General features: G+C 41.7%; 1 protein-coding gene across 2 annotated transcripts in view; it reads right to left on the minus strand.

Moving 5' to 3' along the window:
• Positions 1-8346: 8346 nt before the first annotated feature.
• JAG2 (jagged canonical Notch ligand 2) overlaps positions 8347-19867 on the minus strand; it is a 68341-nt gene continuing 56820 nt past the window's right edge. For both annotated transcript variants that reach the window (XM_058806406.1, XM_058806407.1), the window contains 7 exons: positions 19243-19328; positions 16907-17020; positions 16599-16714; positions 15179-15424; positions 14613-14744; positions 13449-13605; positions 8347-10625 (listed from right to left, as the gene is read on the minus strand). In XM_058806406.1, the coding sequence (XP_058662389.1) occupies positions 10153-10625; positions 13449-13605; positions 14613-14744; positions 15179-15424; positions 16599-16714; positions 16907-17020; positions 19243-19328 (1324 nt within the window). In that variant the 3' untranslated portion in view covers positions 8347-10152. The remainder of the gene's footprint in view (positions 10626-13448; positions 13606-14612; positions 14745-15178; positions 15425-16598; positions 16715-16906; positions 17021-19242; positions 19329-19867) is intronic.

Here is a 19867-nt window from a genome sequence, read left to right on the forward strand (position 1 = left end):
AGATTGATTTGATATTCTGAAAAAAGGTATACATAGACATCAGTTATATGATAAGTTTGCAATGAATTAACAAAATTAATGAAGAATGAACAAAATAAAAAAAAAATACAGGAAAATTTAAAAAACAATAACCTTGAGGAAAAAAATTTAAAATCCTATTTTTCCTTACTTAGCTGACCTGTAGAAATTAAGGCAACAGTTCACATACACCCCAGTGGGATGGTGGCTCTGCCTGGAGCAGTTCCCTGAGGATGGAGGGTGCTCAGGGAAGCATCCCATGGGCAGAGCTTCTGCCCTGTCCCACCTCCTGGGACACCTGCACTGGCCAGGACACTGGAGGACAAAATGGCACCAGGACATGAACTCATCCCCTCCATACCATGGGGCTGTGTGTTGGAAAGCCTCACTGAGAGTTCTTCTGAAGAGATCCAGGGCTGCCCAAATGCCCAAACTGAAACTTTCTGTCTATTTTAATCTAATCCAGCATGATTGCAAAGCTTTTTTCCTGCCTGATCCCAAATGGATTTTCAGGCAGAGAGATTTATGAGAAGTAAACAGCTAGAGTTAAATAAACACTTGCAGGCCTCTGGCTATCCTGGCAGGGGACTAAAAAAAATAAATAAATAAAACCTGACGGTAAATATTAGCAACAGATATTTAACAGGTGGAGGAATTATCGTATGTATCTAGGAAAGAAAACAAAACAGGCACTCCTAAATCACCAGTGCTGATTTAAACATGAGCTTTTAAATATAGTGTGTGAGCAGCAAATGAGTTCTAATTGAGGAGAGCTTGTAAACAAACAACAGCTTTCATCTGCAGCATCACACACAGGCTCTGTGCTGGGGCTGGACCATGCTGCCACAGCCCAGGCCTGGCAGTGGAGAGGGGAATGAGCTCTGATGTCCTCAAGGAATGCCAAGGCATCCTGGAGCAATGAGGAACAAACCTGGGCTCACACTTCGCAGGGTCTGGATGGGCAAAAGGAGCAGCTCAGTGAACCAGGAGTGCACCAGGATCCTGGCACTGCTCCTCATCCAGCTGCTGCAGGCACCCAGAACAACATCTGGAGCAGTCAGCCTGCCATGAGGGCCACTTTTAAAGCCACCTCTGAGTGACCTCATTTGTCTTGCAAGAAGAGAAGTGAGGGCCCTTTCCAGCAGCTGTGTAGGCATCTGATCCGTGCCACAGTCACTCATCATTCCTGCTCTGCTCCAAGGTCCATCCAGCACCATGAGGAGTCTGAGGAGCAATGTGGGAGCTGGACAAAGGAGGGGATGTGCCTGGAGCAAGGCTGTGAGAGGCAGCTGTGGTCAGAAAGGAAAGGTCTGCTGCAGCAAAGCATGCACAGTTAATGCTCAGCCTGTGATGCAAGAGCGGGGGAGATGCAGCACGTCAGGAAACATCCACACAGCGCAGATACAATCAGGCTGAAAACACACAGAGCATGCCAAGGAAGTAACCTTGGATGTCTGCTGGTATTTTTTCTCTGGAAAGCAACAACAGGATATTACAAAGGGACAGAAGCATGGACATGGTTTCCAGTTCTTACCAAGATACATAAATTACCTGCCCTGGAAATGAGCATGAAAGGGAAAAGTGTTTATGCCCATTCCCAGACCAGGGCTCCTTAAAAGGCCACTTGTAGCAGTGTTCCACTGAGCTGTCACAGCCAGCTGGAGGTTTTGACATCAGGGTGGTCACACTCAGCATCAGAGCTCAGTCTTTCCACTGGTGTGCAGGGAACAGGCCTTGGAAAGTGCTCCCACTGCATGAGGGATGTCCTGCACCAGACACACTGTGTGAGCAGGCATCTGCTGCTGGGAAGAAGCAGCTAGCCATATTCAGATTTTATTTCTATAAGTTTTAATCTCTCTGTGCTCTGAAAAACGATTAATGGCTCAGATGAGCTGAACCAGAAACTGGCAAATCAAAGCCACCCTTGTTTTGAAAACACATTGCCCACAAACCCCAGATTAGCACCGTGCCCCGCAGCAGGAGAAACACAAACCCCAGCAGAATATAGCACCTGCAGCTCCAACCCTTAGTACCCAAATTTAGGCATGCAGAGGGAGCAGCTGAACCCCGAGCCTCGCTGGGACCCATATAGACCACCAGAGTCCCTGGGAGCAGCAGGTGCTTGGGAGCACTGCGAATCAAAGCACTGCTTTGGGGCACTAAATATAGAGCAAAATCCAAACAGCCAGGCTGGGAAATGTCTGCCATGTGCTGCCTGCACTGCCCTGTGCTGGGGGTCCCACACAGCCAGGATGCCCCTAGAAGGTGCTGCCTCCCTGCTCCCACCACCCCTGCCCACTAACAGGCTTGATCCAGGGTGACACGGTGCAAAGAGGGTTCTCCTCCTCACTTTTGCAGAGGATATTGCTGCACTTGAGATAACCTCACTGCTTTATCTGCACTGAAAGCGATGTCAGCAGACTGTCAGAACCTCCCTGGGGACCTGCCCTGTCCTAGGGCCTCGGGGCCATGCAGGAGGGATGTCCCTGTGCCACCATGCCAGGGAGCCTCACCAGGCTGAGGGTGGCATCCAGACACATCCCAGTGGGCCAGGGAGCCCAGGCAGCACCCCTGCACTTCCCAGTGCATGTCTTGAGAGAGCAGAGCTCTTCACTGTTCAATTTTTTCTCTTCTTTCTTTTTTTGGTTATCACAGAATCACAGAATTTTTAGGTTGGAGAAGACCTTTAAGATCATAGAGTCCAATCCATGTTCTAACGCTTCAACTAGATCATGGCACCAAGTGCCACATCATTTAATTAAAAAAAAAAAAAAAAAAAAAAAAAAGGAAGAGAAACGAGACAGCACACCTCACCACACTCACCTTTTAACGAGCCCAAGTGTTCAACTCCAGCAGTTTTACCTCCCATTGAGAAGCTGCTGCACTCACCATTTGTTTTCTTTTGGGAGGTGGGGATGAGAAAATGCAGCAGCCATTGAGCTGCAGTGCCCTGTGGAGGGACAGCCCTGCCTGGGGGAGTTTCAGCCCCACAGAAGGCAGAGCAGGACAGGGACACCAGCTCAGCCAGAAAAAGGGCTGTTCGCACATTCCCTGCCCAGGCTGAGTGGGGGTCCAGCACTGAGCAGCCCTTTCTCCCAGCCCTTTCCACCTCCTTGTAAGTAACACATGGAGGATCTTGGAGTGGAGCCCAGCCATGCAGACACAGCAGTGAGGGGACCACCAAAGAGGGAAGCACTCAGACAAGCCACATGGCAAAAACAGATACAAACTGTCCCAGAATTTCTAACCCACAGAGAGGTCAGGCCCCGGGCCCACAGCTAAAAAAGATACAAAAGAGGGACAACCTCCTCTTCCCAACAGCATTTCATTTTGAAATGATGCTACACCTACATGTTTATTTGAAAAGAGATACACAAAACTAATCTTGAGCTGCTTTTTGCAGCACTTGCAGGTATCAGGATCTAGAAAAGCCCTGCCAGAGGATTTCTTCTGCTCCTAAAGCAATGATCTGTCTGAAGCAGCTGTCGCACATGGGTAAGCTTTCCACAAGAGGCAGCCCAGTGATGAACCAGAGCTGATAGATAATGGTGGGGAGGAGCCTCTGGGCTGTGCTCCTCCAGCTTGAGCAGCCACAGGTCTGACAGGGCTGGGCACAGGGCAGTGGCCACCAGCCACCCACCCCTTCCTCCTCCTCCCTGCTGCCTCCCCAGCAGCAAACCACACATGGTGATGGTGGTGCAGCATTATTGTGGCCCTTTCAGCCTCACCTGGAAGGGTGAAGGGCTGGGGGTTCACCATTTGGGGACAGGCTGTGCCAACTGCCACTTGTGGCACAGCTCCTCAGCAGCAGGGAAATTGAAGAGGGATGAACCAGTGCAGTGTGGTACCCATGTAACTCTCACCTCTAGATCTTACTGATGTAGCATTCCCCAAAACACAGTCTTCTTCCACACTCACTGAGGCCCACATCCTTTTCAGCCTCCTGACTGCTGGGGAGGCTGCAGGGCTTGTTCCTCTACTGCCTGGTGTGCACAAATCCTTGTCATTGGCATATCCACCCACTCCAGCCCTGCCCCAGATAAACAGGATCACAATTCCCTGGCCCACTGTGGACCCCACATCCCAGTGCTGCTCCTTGCAGACAGACATGGCAGAGAGAGCTTCTCAAGGGATCCCAGCACTCACAACACTGGGATTCAGACAGCTTTGCTCTAACAAGAACCACGAGCATGCAGAGCCAAGGCATGAAACAATCACTTCTTCTTCATCATCAGCCTTGAGGCCAACATGGATCAAAAAGTAACCATTGCACCAGGGATGGTCAAGAAAGGATCTGAGCAGAGTATAAAACAGTGCTGGCCTTTGTGGGGTGCCCACACATCAGATACTGGTCAGTTTGGTCAACCTGACTCTAAAGGGACAGAGAATAATTTAGAAGATCACAGAGGTCATATAGGAAAACCAGCCAGAGACCTGGAACAGGCCTGCAAGTGGAAAGAGAACAGACTGTGAGTTTGAACTCCAAGACTTAGGGAGAAAGTGGTGTCTGCACTGTAGGCTCCCAAATGTTGTGGAGATGGAGAGGGAACAACTGCTTTCTGGTTTTACATCACTTTATTGAGGAGCAGGTTCACAACAAACAGAATGAAGTGCTTTTCCACCCAATTCATGGTGCAGTTGTGGATCTCAATGCCACATGATAAAAAAGCACAAAAAGGATAACATAATGCTACAGAGGAGAGATGCCTATCAAATATGACCCTAAACTACTAACTGAAAGAGCTGGATGGGTGTGAGAAGGGCTCATGCTGCAATTTGCTGCTGCCTTGCACTTTCTGTAAGCATCTTCCACTGGCCACTGCAGGACAGAGGATGCTACAGCAGATGGACCTTTGATGTGCACCAGTGCAGCTGTTGGCTGAGCACCTTCCACCCACAGGTGGGGCTGCACTAATGAGCAGGTGGGGTTATGCCCAGAGTTATGCCTGCAGGCTGATGGCCAAGCCTTCAAAGGCCTTCTGAGACCGCTGCCACAGCACTTTCCAAACCTGCTCCACTGCTCCTGCCCAGCCTCCTTTCACAGCCTATCAGCACAGCACATCTGCCACAGGGAGAATCCCCTCCAACCAAGCCTCCTTCAGATGGGTGGGAGAAAAGATAGGATAGCAGCTGAGAAAGACCCACAGCTTAACAAGTCTCTCCCTACCAACAGGGCTGAATGATTTGCCTTTGGCTGGCTTGCTGGTTCTTCTTTTTGCCAGAATATGTGAAAGCAACAGCCTCTCTTGGGAACCCAGAGGTCAGAAAACATGGTGCCTCCCTAATCATAGTCTTGTATCCTTACAGAATATCACATTTACACCTGCAAAGTGATCCTTCTGCCTTATCCACCACTGCAAACCAAGAAGTCTTAGTTTGACTTCAGCAAAGCACATTCATTCCTTGTGTCTCAGTGCTTATAAAGAGTAATATGGATGGAGTACAGTAATATGAGCAAAAACATGACATCTCCTCAATATTGCATAAGTTTTCCCTGGTTTTTTTTTCCCATCTAGAACAAAACCTGAAGCAGCTTTGTTGCCAGGGAAAAATAAACAGAGCTTTTCTTCTGAGCTTCTAAAGACTGGCTCATTGGTCCCTCAAGGCAGTTAATTTATGTACTCCTTTCATAAAGACAGTGCAAAGTATCCTTTGAGAAGGATTTCTACAAAATGATGCTGGATGTCTGCAGGAAACCCCAGATTATTAACTTTGAAGCAGGACAGGTGGGTCTCTGTTCAGCTCATTTGTAATGTGCACTGCCCTGTACATTGTCTGTTTCTTCTTGCTCTAGAAATAGTAAATACAATATAAAAAGGAGATTTGTATAAACCATCCAGATTTCCTAGATGGATGCAATCTAGCTTTTCCAAGGGAAAAGGTGACCCAATGAACCATGAAATCTAATGATTCTCATAAAAACCCCAAAACTTTCCGACTTCAGAATATTGTCTATGACAATTAATTTATAAACTTTTGATTGCAAGCACCTGTTTACAATCAAGTGGTTGAAGAAGAGACACTTTTGCACTTAGATTAAGTCTCTGTCACACTGAAAAAATATACAGAGTTTCATTTATACAAAGCAAAAGCAAAGAGTTCCACATATTCATAGAAAAACAAGGATGGACTTGGGAAGGATTTAGTCATCTCTTAAGGGGACCTTTGTTCCTTTACTGTTTTATAAGCCCATTCTATACCTCACCACCTGTGAGGTAAAATAAGAACACAGGGCTAGTCAGAGACTCCTTTGCAGCACTGAACAGAGCAGGTCAGAGAGTCACATAATTTTTTCACAGCAAGAGCAATAATTTAAGCTTGATACAAACACCAGCCTTAGTGTTGAGGATAGAGGAAGAGCAAAGATAACCTCTACTCCCCTCAGACACAAGAAACCTCCTAAAGGTCACTACTAGGCTGCCCAGGACAGCTCACAAGCTACTTGGACTGTTCTTCAGGCTCATCCTTTCTCCAGTGCATCCAAAGCACCAGGGCAGCCCACCAGCGCTCAATGACAATGGGAGTTCAATTCAGTCACACACATCATATCTCTAAAACAAATTCCTCTGCAAATTTGTTACATGCTAACCCCATCCCTTTAAGTTTCCCCATATCTAGAACTACAGCTGATGTCCTCTGCAGCTTTCAGGGCAGTGACTGAAATGCCTTCCAACCCTTAGCTTGTTCTTGGAAATGTATGGGCAGAGTGAGTTATTTTGCTGGATAAATTAACTTGCCATGCAAGCACAGTCTGATCTGAAGAGCAATAATTACGTGGCCTGCTGGAGAACAAACCAGACAACAGCAAATGGCCAAAAGAAAAATTGAGCTCAGCAGGTGTTTCAGGTTAACATCAGGTCTTTGAAAGAGCATCAGGGAAGAAAAATTAACCCAGAACTACTCATGGCTTAGAAAAATCACAAGAGTGCATTTATTAGTGTGCCTCATTATGTAGTTCTTGTAACAGAGAGGATTCTGGCAGCACCATAATGCTTAGCACATGTGCATAAGCAAGAAGTTGAGATGCAAGAGCAACATCTGTAAAAATAAATCAAGATGAAACAAAACTACTGAATAAGGTGAGATGAGGCATGTGGAGACATACAAGTAATTTAAGAGCAGCATAGAAATAAGATCTGCATAAAATTGATCAAGGTTAATTTGTGGAAGTCAGAAAGTTTACTTTTTGTTTGTTTATCCTCCTAAACTTATTAATAGTGTTTCACGTATCTCAGTGCACATAACTCACTCATCACATCAAGGAGGTGTCAAATCATTCTTGGTTTTGGCAGGGAAAGAGCACTACAAAATTGAACATTTGCCCGTGTTTTTTTTTGTGAATCCACAGAGGAACAACTCCTGGACATGGGATCAGTCCCTTTGTTTAAACAGTGCGCGATGACCACTGGTGTGCCCCCTTGCTACTTCAGTACTGGCAAGAAGCAGAATTAGCACCTTTGGGAGCAGTCAGACAGCTCATGACCAGATGAAAGAACAGCAGTGACCTTATTCCAAACATTCTTATTCTTTTGAGAAAGGTAACAGAATTAGATTTTGAGGACTGAGTTAGCTGAGAGTTGTTTCTGTAACAATGAAGACAAGCAAATACTCCAAGAAAAAGCAATAAAAAGTAGCTGTATGATGACTAAAATAAAACCTTTGCTAGAATCTAGAATTCTTTCTCAAATGCTGATAGCTACTAGGAAAAATTAATCTTTTATATTCCATATTATCTTACAGGAATTCATCTTTTACTATGTAAAATATCATATACAAAGGAATTGTTAGAGAAACAGGAATAGACCTCAACTGAGATTGGAGCATGACATGTAAAAACTCAGAATGGCTGCACAGTAGAGAAAGGAATTACTTCAAAATCCAACTCAGTTGGGAAAGGACACCTCCTCAGGCCCCTGCATGCTCAGCCAGCCCTCTTCTCACCCAGGAGGCCAAGCTCTGCTCAGAGAAGGCTTCACTGAGCAGCCAGGAGGAGAATCACTGCAGAACAGGCACATGGAACACACAGAGCATCCCGAGCTGGGTGGCACCCACAGGGATCATCCACAATTCAACTGCTGGCAGCCAAACACAGCCCTGTGCTCTGCAGGGAGAGCTGGAGGTGTCCCTGAGGCCCGGGGACAGCACTTGCTCCACAGGCTGGCTGTGGCTCAGGAAATGTTGGAGATCAGTGCTGCACACTCGGGTTATGGGAAATGCTGGGAATTAAACCTGGACTTTCACTCCTCCTCCCTTTAGCCTGGTCACATCTGAGCTCCAAGCGCTTAGAAAGCAAACAACAATCTGAAGTATCTTACACACAATGAGGGAATCATTTTATTAGATTATGGAAGACAGCAGCATTACAGTACAAAAAGTTACAAGAGTAGCAGAAAAAAAGTGTTTTTGGTTTAAATACTCAGGATTATACTGGGGAACATGAGAAGGATAGTACCCTTTTCTAAACTAACTCCTAACCAGGTTATCAAAATAAGTTTTGAATATTTAGCACAAGTAAAAAAGTTACAACAAACATCATTATAAAATGCTTTAATAAATAGTTTCTTTTCTGAAAGGTTTTTTTTTTAAGAACATGTCAAAAAAATGTACTAAAACAGATGATCCTGCAAAGCAAATCCTGCATTCCTGTATAAAATAACTGGTTTCAAAACATTCATGTTTACATTGTTCGTGGGCCAGAGTTTACACTCTCAGACATCCGTTCCTCTCAGTGGTAGGGTAACTAGGTGTATGTAGTGTTATGCTTCTTCAGTAATTAAAATAAACTTATAGTCTGCCCAGATAACAGCAATAATAAAAGCCTTAAAAAAAAAAGCATAAGCCTTCCAAAACATTTAACCATTTCTACTGAGGTACTCCCATCCTCTGAGCTTTGCCAGCCTTTTTCCTTTAGAGCGAAAGATGAATAAAGCACAACAGAAACAAGACTGAGGAAAATATTGTTCCCTTCATTAGGCCTGTATTTAAACGCAAAAAAAAAGTAATACCACATGTAATTAACATATTCACAAAAGAAAAAACAATGCCTCTCTATGTTGGTACTGTACAGTAGATGCACCCGTTAGTGTTCTTGAGATGGGCTGAACATGGGGATAAACAAACATTTCTGGATCTATTTACACGTAAGTGGTTATGCTCCTATGTAAATACAAATGACCAACAGATTCCTAACATTGATTGTATTAACATCATTTTCTAAACTGGACATAATACCAAAAAAAAGTCTTATAAACTGCCATAGAACCTCCTTTTCTGCAACATAAATTAAAAGGAATGACATGTAAAAAAAAAAAAAAGACCAAAATATTTAACTTATTAAATCAAATATACAGAGTGATTCATTTAATATGTACATATTTACAAAAAAGCACTTTCACTATTAGAAAATAAACTGTGTCAGTTGGGGAACCTAGAGTTCTCACAATTTTACTATATTGATATGGCAGTCTTTGACAGTTGCTATAGAAAAAGTTTAATCTCAAGGCACTTGTCACATGCTTCAATACTGCAATTCTAAAGTAATTCAACAGAAATAAAAAGGCCACTTTTAAACCACAGTTGAAAGATCTCTATAATTTTTTTTCTGTTCCTATTACAAAGTGTGTAAGGCAAATTTGGAAAAAATCTTACAGAAGCTACTAACGTAACAAGTGCAGTGAGCTGCCATTAATAGAGATTCAAAGTCAAGAAAGCAGTTTAAAGTTCACACAATTTCCTCAACCAGGAGGTTTTAAAGCCACCATTAAATTAGAGCAAGTAATAAAAAGAAATACATTCTGTAAACAGTGTACAGTCTTTTGTAATAAACTTTACACATATTGAAAATACAACCTCTCCTCTGCCACACAGCGAGTGTATTATAAGTAAACTTTACAAAAATAGCAACTATCAAAGATTACTCATTTTTTTTCATCTGACAGTCATTGAATAATTTATACAAGGCTAAAGAAACAAAATAAATTTTATTTATTATTTTTATTTATTTTTTTTACGCAAAATAAAGAAACTATGAACATTTGACTCCAGATATTTTTAGTCCTTGATGCAAAGTGAAGATGTCAATTTTTCCCCTCCCCAGCAAGCGCAGGCGCAGTCTGCCTACATCCCAAATACAGGTTAGTCTCTACTGCCTTCAAAGTTTGATGCATTCACATTTTTTACAGATCTGTTGTCCATTTTGCCTATTTGGTGGGATTTCTTTACTGGACTGCTCTCTGATGTGTCAGACACCTTTGTCGGCAAAGGCTTTGCAAGTTTGTGAGAGAGGAATTTGTCCATTTCCTCATCTCTTTCCTCCTCTTCATCCTCCTCTTCCTCATACTCCACATACTCCTCCACCGCATCACAAGTTCTCTTTTGAGGAGATATGAAGTTTTTGCATTCATAACGAATGTCTTTGTTACTGTAAGATCTGTCTATAGGATTTCTTATGGGATTTAAAGGTGCCCACTGGTTATTGGCACCCTCTTCTCTGGGAGGACGGCTTCTCTCTCTCTCTTTTCTCCTCTTCCGAGTCCACCACACGCAGATGATGATACAAGTCAGCCACACAATGCTAAACACCGCACAAAGAATTGGAACCAAATAATCTGGAGGGCAAATGGAAAGAAATAAAAGTCTTGTGTTAACAAAACAAGATATATAGCACTGGAAATTTGCAAGAGAAGGAGCCGTACTTGGCTACAGGTGATCACCTGAACCATTTTTAGGAGAAAGGAATTAAGATGTTTTTACAGCACAATAACTACCTGAATGCCCCAGGTCCATTTGAAAGTGCTCTTTACTAGTTTAGTTTTACATGATTAATGATGAGGGAGGAAAGCTCCATTTGAGATCTATTGTCCCCTCCAACAGTCAAACTGGTTTTGTTAAGTAGCATCTTTCTCTAGCATCTATGCAAAGCTGGCTGAGAAAACCTCAGTAATCCTGCTAATTTCTGCTAAGAAAAACCTTATCCTAGCAGCAGGCAGACAATGGAGTACTGTGCACCTAGAAGTACTGGCACTTGCACCTGCATTTATCATCAGAAAGAACAGTCCTTTACCATCAGTGTCTACAGACATTTATGTATCAATAATCTCCAAAAACATCCAGGTTAGGGCTATGTAACCGAACTGGTCATGAATTCTTCAGCAAACTCCTGTTCTACCTCAGGATGAAATACCAGAATATTTGCCCTAGGGAGAAGAGTCTTCACTGCTCAATGAACAAACAAAAGTTGTTGAGGCAATTGCTTTTCTCCACTCTCTCAATCCAAATCTCACTATAGTGCTCTCCCACATAGACACAGATTATTTCTCTAGGAAAATATTTCTCAAAATTTTATGTATATTTGGATTTCTTCTGCCCCCCTTCCTCAAGAGCTGTACAGCTAGGAGAGTATAACAGCTTTTTTCTGTTCTTGATAAGCAAAAACTCACACATGGTAAGGGGCAACAACAGATGAGGTGCTTTGTTTTTATAGAGAGAAACAGGGCTGTTCAACAGCTCTACAGACAAACGCTGTCAAACCACCGCTCCAATGCCTCATCCAAACAAATTCCCTCAGCAGTTTTACAATATCTGCTTACAGAATAACCTGGAAATGACTACAAAAACAACCAATGTTTCAACACCACAGTCCTTCCCTCCAATGTTCAAATGCCTTCTGAGCACATTCTTATGTGGAATGTGACACATTCTCAAACATTTCCTTTTGGTACAGGAAGGTGAGTACACTGCCAACATGGCTGGCCTCAAGGGATCTCAAAATTGTATTTTAACAGTTATGGGAAGGGTTGCACTCACATGAGTAACTGCTATCCTCTCCTGATTTTTCATAAGCAACCTAACATTAAATCATGAATGGGAGAAATACTTCAAAGAAAAAGAAGCTTTTTATTACAGCTTCTCCAAGATTAGAACACAAAGCTTGCATTCTCACTGCTATCACATCTATTATTTCATCATATGACCATAGATCCAAGTTCACTTAATAACAGGTTCTTTATATAGAATTTTTGGCATACAGATTCTAAATTCAGACTACTTTTTCTTAAAGCTAGAGAAGCCAATGAAGCATCTAAATTATCAGCTCCACCTAGATACTTGAGCACCCCAGAGAAATGAGATTCTCAACACATAGGGCTCTCAAGCACATTTTCTGATAGCTTTTCACCCATCTCAACCAATTAAGGGGCAGCAGTAAAACAAATAAAAACCAAAACCAGGTTATAAACCAAACCAAAAATAACTTCACTTAAGAACTAAGGGCCAGTGGTCAATACTGAACACCCATATTAAAATGAGGAGTCTGGAAACCATTTTGCAAGAGAACCCAAATTAATTAACTATTTTGGGAGACTCTTTAAATCTCATTGAGGTGGGAGGCAAAGTAATCTGTAGCCCTTTAGCCCTAGAATTTAATAAGCAATCAGAAAAGCCAGAGGGCTGAGGCATGCCAAAATCCCAGCTCAAATCCTTATCTCCTACACAACTGCTGTTTAAGGCAAGCACACTCCTTCAGGAGAGCTGAGGAAACAGTGCATTTGCCAAGACTTTAACAGATGAAAGGCATTTCCTAGAAGGAAAATGCAAGGGAAGTGGAACCAGGCAATTGTTTAGGCTATGGATGGAAGATCTTCCAGAAGATTATGTTGGGGAGGTCTAGGAAAAAGCTGGGAGAGCCTCCTACCATTGTAAGATTTTCACTCTGGGGCTTGGTTGAACTTGAGCCGACCAGTGGTCTTCCACAAGCCCATCTCCTGCCTCCCCCAGGCAGGAACACAGGCATGCAAAACCTGCAACAACTCAGTTTGGCACAGCTCTTGGAGATAAAGCTCTCCAATCACACCATATCCTCCTGAAGAGGAATGAATGCTACATTTCAAGCCAGCTGTGCACTAGTGAGAAACACATGTTGAAAAAGAGAGCAAAGTTTTACATCATGGCCAAGTATTGGAAGAAACTAGACATCTTTAACTCTGGTTGAGGTAAATAAATAGCGCATGAGCACTTCAGAAGAGATTGGGATCACACCACACCTTCTCTCTCCCTGAATTTTCATTTCCTCACAGCCTCAGTGCAGCAGCATCAAGGGCTGAGGCTGGTTTAAGGTTAATGTAGGAGAATTGGACAGGCTTGGAACTGCACACAACAACTCCTGATCTTATGAAAGGTGTGCTTGGGCTGGAAGTCAAAGCCAAAACCACGGCAAGAGTATCTGAGCATGTCACTTAGGGATGAGGTCAAGTTTAAATGAGCACACAGGCACAGAATCTTGATCTCAAAGGCACTTTCTCTTCAGTTAGTAACAGCAACTAAAAACACAACCCAGTGGATAATTTTCTCCAATATGTAAAGAAAGATAAGAAAAGTCTGAGAGCAGGGGAACAAAAAACACACCACAGAGGAGGTATGCACTGGAACCTTACCTGATGATGAATTCCCAACAACGATGGTCTCCACTTTGACCTCAGTTACTGCCAGCATGACTGTGCTGTTCTGTCGCTTGGTGATGGCATTGACTATTGTGTTAGCAGCATTCTGAATGAGGCTGTTATCTTGCTCATCTCGGTGTGGGACAAAGGACTAAAGGGAGTGAAGGGGGAAAGAAAGAAGTTATTGCAGTCACCTAACCATGAAAATGTACTTCTAAAATCTAGCAATATCTTAATTGAGTTCACTCAATTTGCCTGACAGTAGCTACAAACAGTTCTGTAAAAGCTTACCACAGCAACAGCATGGCTGGCTCTACCCAAACTGCAGATGCAGTGTCAGACTTGGTGGGTAGCACACCTACTTGTTAATTTAATATACCTCAAAGCATAAGCAGTGACTTCCATGTTACTCAAACTGATGAGCTAAACTTAGTCATAGTTTGGAGCAGTTCAAGACATGTGGATTATCTAGATAGAAGCTTGGACTAATAACAGTCTGCTCTATTTATACCATACACTCTGGTCCCTGCATCATGGCTCAGCATGTTCTTTACAGTACTAGCAGAGACATACAGTCCAGCTTCTGCCTGGATAAATATTTACCATGAAGATTAACTCTTTCTTGAAAACTAAGCTATACACAGGCATGGAAAGATTGAGCATCTAAAATAAGTCTTTAGTTCATTAGGGCAAAAGTTACTTTCATCTACTTGACTTGCACCTTCTTTCACTTCTCACTTAGTACCTTGTGTTTAAAGAACGTCCCTGAAGCAGTCATACACTAAATGCACAGCAGAAACCTCTTCACAAGAACAATCCAGCCACCTGTAACCCTATCTCCTTACTGAGAAGGTCAAGAGCCCAAGATTTCTGACAGAACAAGTAGGCACCTGTTCACTAATTTGGGCTGAACTGGTCCTTAAAGTAATTTATCATGAGCTTGTAGTAGCCATCTGTCATTAACAAAACCTGCAGTTTCAGCTCTCTGGCAGTGTAGGAAATTGTGAGATCATAAAATTGCTTTGCAGACAAGACTAGGCCACAGATTGGTCCACCTGCATTCAAGTGAAACAAGCTTGAACAACTTCTTCCCCAGTAAAAACTAATAAGAAAACATTTGTATATATATATATATACACACACAGGTCTCATACTTACAATAGCAACTTCCACTGCATTCTCTGTGGAGTAAGATGGATCACACAATATTATCAGAGTTCTGTCCCTAGAAACAGTCCTTGTAGCTGGTAAATACCGGATTTCAGAACAGATATTTTCTGTTGTAGTGCCCTGTTAGAAGCAAGGGAGATTGTGGGATTTTAGTTCAAGTAAAAAATAGCACGTAAAAATAAGGATCTTCAGATTTCTTACAGTTGCTAAGAACTGATGAAGACAGCAAAGAGGGGAGCAAGAAAGGGCAGAAAAGTGAAGAACAGGGTTTTGACTGAAGGGCAAAAAACTGAGCTTGCATGAATATGTTAGTACAGTCTGAGCCTGAAATGTGAATAGTTCTTCAAGACTCAAGAAGATGGAATATTCAGTACAAACCCAAATTTTGCCTCACCCGTTAGAAAAAGCTCAATTAAAAGCAACAGGAGTCTAGTAATAAAATTTCCAAGCTTATAATAGCAAGGATTCATACTAGAAACCTTAATCTTGCATGCTGTGACATAGAATAGACCCCTACATATATTGCCACACTTCATTAAGAATTCCATTCTCACCTGGGGGACTTTGTCTCCATTAAAAATTAAAGTAATTCTAGCACAGTCATTGTCCAAGTACCCAGAATTAGGCAGACACTTGATATTGATAGGCAGAGGTTCAGAGGCACTGCATTCTCCCCAGTCTGTGCATGGTGGCTGAAAGCATTTCATATACTTCTCCTGGCATTCTTGACCCATGGGACACTGGTTATTGGAATTATCCCAGTATTTGTGTAACAGACAAGGCTTTTTTCCACACCACACCTAGGAAATAAAAAGAATGAAGCACTGTTACAGGTAGTTGCTCTCATGCATCAAATCCAAATCAACAATTCACACAGAAAAATATCTCTCTTTTGATACTGCTGTAGTTCCATTAGCAGATGGATCTGCTTTTCCACAAAATGAGGACATTTAGTACAGACACAAGAGTAAAAATCCGTAAAGATAATCTGAGAAACCACTGACTGGGCATATCTCCTTGAAGTTTATAGATTTGTCCCACTTAACTGAGTTATACAGAAATTAAAGCATTTATTTTAATTTAGTCCTCTAGGCTTCTACAATATAGAAAGAGCAATATCAACATGAAGATTAATTTCCTCGATATTCACAACTGAGACCCTGCCAGAGAATGCAGAATATGTTGAGAGCTGATGCACATTGGTGATAAGCACAACCACTCCAACCATGCTCCCAAATGGTAACAGTTTGCTGGTACCCACAAATTACTGGGGTGCAGCAATTTCCAAACACAGCTCCATTCCAGGAACTGGACTTGGATGATCCCTGGGGATCCCTTCCAACTCAAGATATTCTACAATTCCACAAAGCCTTTAAGAGCCTACATAGTACTGCACAGCTATTAGGAACTTAGGGATTTCTTAAAGCACAATTGTCTGCAAGTGTTCCATTACACATGGAAGAAATCAAATACCACACATGGATGAGTTGAATTTAAGGCACATGTTCAAACTGCATTTAGGTCTTTTCCTCAGTCACAAAACCACTAGGATCTAGTTCACACTAAACATACCAAGGTTGAAAGCTCTCAATTCATAAAGCTAATGAAGAACAATACAAAAAGGCAGTTAATACTCAGTGAAAAATTTCTTCCTACATGTCCCCCACCTATGGAACTCACTAAATTTCACAGAATTCGGAGTTCTAAAACTGTGTTTGCAAAGCTTCAGCAGTGTGATTTATTTATTCTTTATTCCAGCTCATATTTTATTTTCTACAAGTGGTCTAGAGAGCCTGTTCTAGCAGGTTGACAGCAGGACAGTAACTCATGATACTAAGGACAATCCATAACTGCTTTTACAGGAAGCAACTTAAAAAAAAAAAAAAGGGAAATTTAGAGGAGACAAAGACTAACTTGTGCATCAAGAACAATGAGTTTGTTTTAGTTTTTAAGAAAATAGGCCAAAATGCCTACCTTGGTGCAGTCAATACGTCCATCCAAACAGTGGCAGCTGTTGCACTCCTGCTCCCACCGGCTGCCATGGGGAAAGGTCATTCCTTTAAGCCAGCAAGGCTTTCCAATTCCAATCACTAAAGAGAAAAAACAACCCAAAAAGCACATTCAGACACTTCACTTCAAGTTATATAATAAATACTATACAAATTTAAATTAAAAATATTAGCTACTATTCCTTACATATCAGACTATTGTATAAACTTTATACTGGCTACATTGTGCTCTATTGTGTTTTGGGTAAAGGTTGATAGCAGATATCAGAATACCTTCTTGGCATCTTGGACCAATTCTTCCAGGAGGACAAGTGCATCGGTATCCATTTATTTCATCTATACAGGTGGCACCATACCCACAAGGAGAAGACTGGCATTCATCAATATCTGGACAGAAAATAGGTAAAACTCAGTGACAAGGACACAGGACATTGTAATTAATAATTTACTGAGGCGTAATCTAACAGTACCTCCTTTCTTTAAAAGCAGGGGACAGTGTGGCTACAGAATTAATGTTGTAATTAAACAGTCCTGCCATTTCAGCAATACCCTGCAACAGATTTCTCATAATTGCACTCTAATTGAAGTTCTGTTAATCAAAACAGCAGTCATATGCTGACTGATCTCACAGAGCAGAGGTGTTGGACAGCTGAAGGTGTTAATGCCTTGTCCACATTCAGCTACAGAACAAGTCCCACATCCTGTTCTGGCACTAATCTCAGACATTTAGGCTTCACACAAAAAAAAGCATGTGTTTTCATGAAGTTATCAGAGTGCAAGAGCTGAACAATGATCTTGCTCAGCAATGCTCAAAGAAGTGACTTGCTGCAATACAAGTGACCAAAAGGAAGAAGAGTAACAGTTTAGTTTGTAACACACGTTTGATGAACATTAATGACCTTGAAATAGTGAGTAGATTAATTTAATACATAGATACTTAGCATAAAGTCCTCTTTAAAAAACCTTCAAAGACTCAGAGGCTTAGCCACAGAAACCAATGGAAAAAGGCAGGGAAGCATGGTCCATTCAGTGGACAGCAATGTGTCATTTGTTATCCTGGGGAAGTGACCAATACTGATTTATGCAACAGAAACCAGCACATCAAGTTGTGAGCTACAGGCACCAACTGCTTCATTTTCAACCAGAAACATCTTTCTTCCAAAGCATCTTTTGAAATCTCTTCCATTGAGTATGAATGCCCTTTCCAACCCCAGAGAAAACTGTTTAAACACCAGTTCTGGTCCAATACATGATATCAGCTCATTTTAAAGTACAGGACTTTGAATATGAACATGAAAAATGGCAATAGTGAGATTGCTACACTTGTAGGCAATGTATAACAATCCAACAGATATGGGAGGGCTTTTGGTTCTATTTTAACTTCCTTCAAAGGTGATCTAAACTTCTAAGATCTTCTAAGATCTAAACTTCAGCAGGGTTCAATTACTCTTTCCTCCTGTCTTCACACTATATAAGTTTAAGATTCTCCAGCCTATGTATGCTGAAAAAGGTGATTTAACTCTGTTTTTGAATCAGTCACAAAAGGCATTTTTTTTTCAAAGCTACTCCTTCCATCTATACCAGTCTAAACAAGTAAAAAAATGTCTGCAGCTCCATTACAAATGCAAAGTATTTGTATTTGTGACATCCTAGCCTTAAGGGGAAAAGGAGCAGGCAAGGAGAATTCAATATCCCTTTCTGGGTATCTGGATTTAGACACACAATGATTGCCATGCCTGGTTCTGAACTGAGACACCACTGAGCTGATGCTTCCACAAGTGCTGCCTTCCACCCAGAAGTGCTGGCTTGTTTGCTCTATGCCAGAATGAGGATGAACTTGAAAGCACATCACCATACTGAAGAAGTGGAAGGACCAAGCCCAGAAGCCTTGAGGCTACAGAATATACAAAGTCTGAGCTTCCAAAGCAGAAAGTAAAAAAAAAAAAAAAAAAAGGTATATATCCATTAAAGTTACAATGGTAAAATTCCTTTAAAAAGACAAAACCAAAACTATGCAAAAAACCAACCAAACAACAAAAATCCCCCACCAGCTTGCTCTACAACACTTCAAAATACTTTAGGGTCTGTTTTTCTCCTTCTTTTTGGCCTCTACCCTTCAGAATAATTGCAGTGTAACAGGTTTGTTTTCTAGCTTTGAAAGACCTTTATCATACTTCTGTTATTCATGTGCCAGCACTACACTCAAATGTTTTTATGTTTTTGTTTCCATTTGGAATGTTTCGGTGCATTCTGGTTTCTTACATTAGGTGGAACACATTCAGATATATGTCATCTTTACCAACAAGATATTTATCAACAGAGAAATATTTAAAATTTAAGCTTCTATGAAGCCAGCACCCCAGAAACCTCAGAATTATCCAAGAAAATCTAGCAATCAAGTCTTTAAGCATGATTTAAGCCAACTCATTTCAGTGCCATTTAATGAAATGAGTAACAGACCATAACCTGCTATTATTTACAAGGTATCAATACCTGGCTAACAGGTGGCTTCTGCTTCATTACTTGGAATTCAGCTGAGCTAATGTAAAAAGGCTCACCAGGTGTTCTTTCCAATTTGTGCAGAGTGGTACAACCAGCCAGGTACTTACTGATTCTGCAGTCAGGACCAGCAAAGCCAGGGGCGCATTCACATCGGAACCAGTTCACTCCATCGACACAGATCCCTCCGTTGTAACTGTGAATAAAAAAGGTGCTTAAAAAGCCATCTACACTGCTTCACTGGTCAATTAAAGCTCTGTTAATTAAAGTTTCTGCTGCTCTTTAGGGGGACAATGTATTTCTATCAAGAGCAAAAGCATAAAGCTAGATAAACAATATTGCTTAGCAAGTCTGCAGCTAAACAGCAACATCCTACAGATGCATGAGGAAGCACATCCACAGAATTCAGAGAGGTAGAACAGCACTTTCAAGGGAATACAAAGAAAGTCCAAGGCTTTCTAAATTTGGTTGCTTTTTTAATACATGAAGCACAGATGATGGCATCAGAGCAGATAACTGAGAAAGATAAGGCAGATTGTTTCATCCACATCAGTTTTTTCCCTCTTCAATCATAAATAGCAGCCTCTGTATTTAAAATATTCCCATTTTCTCTCCCAAAAATTCAGTTTTGTTTTTAAAAATGTTTATACATAGTAATTGGTCCAACAGGACATTTTTATATTATTTAAAATTATTTACAGTAAACTAACAGGTTTTGATTTCTCATTTTTTACT

Source organism: Ammospiza caudacuta, chromosome 6, assembly GCF_027887145.1.
Source record: "Ammospiza caudacuta isolate bAmmCau1 chromosome 6, bAmmCau1.pri, whole genome shotgun sequence".
NCBI classification, from domain to species: Eukaryota; Metazoa; Chordata; class Aves; order Passeriformes; family Passerellidae; genus Ammospiza; species Ammospiza caudacuta.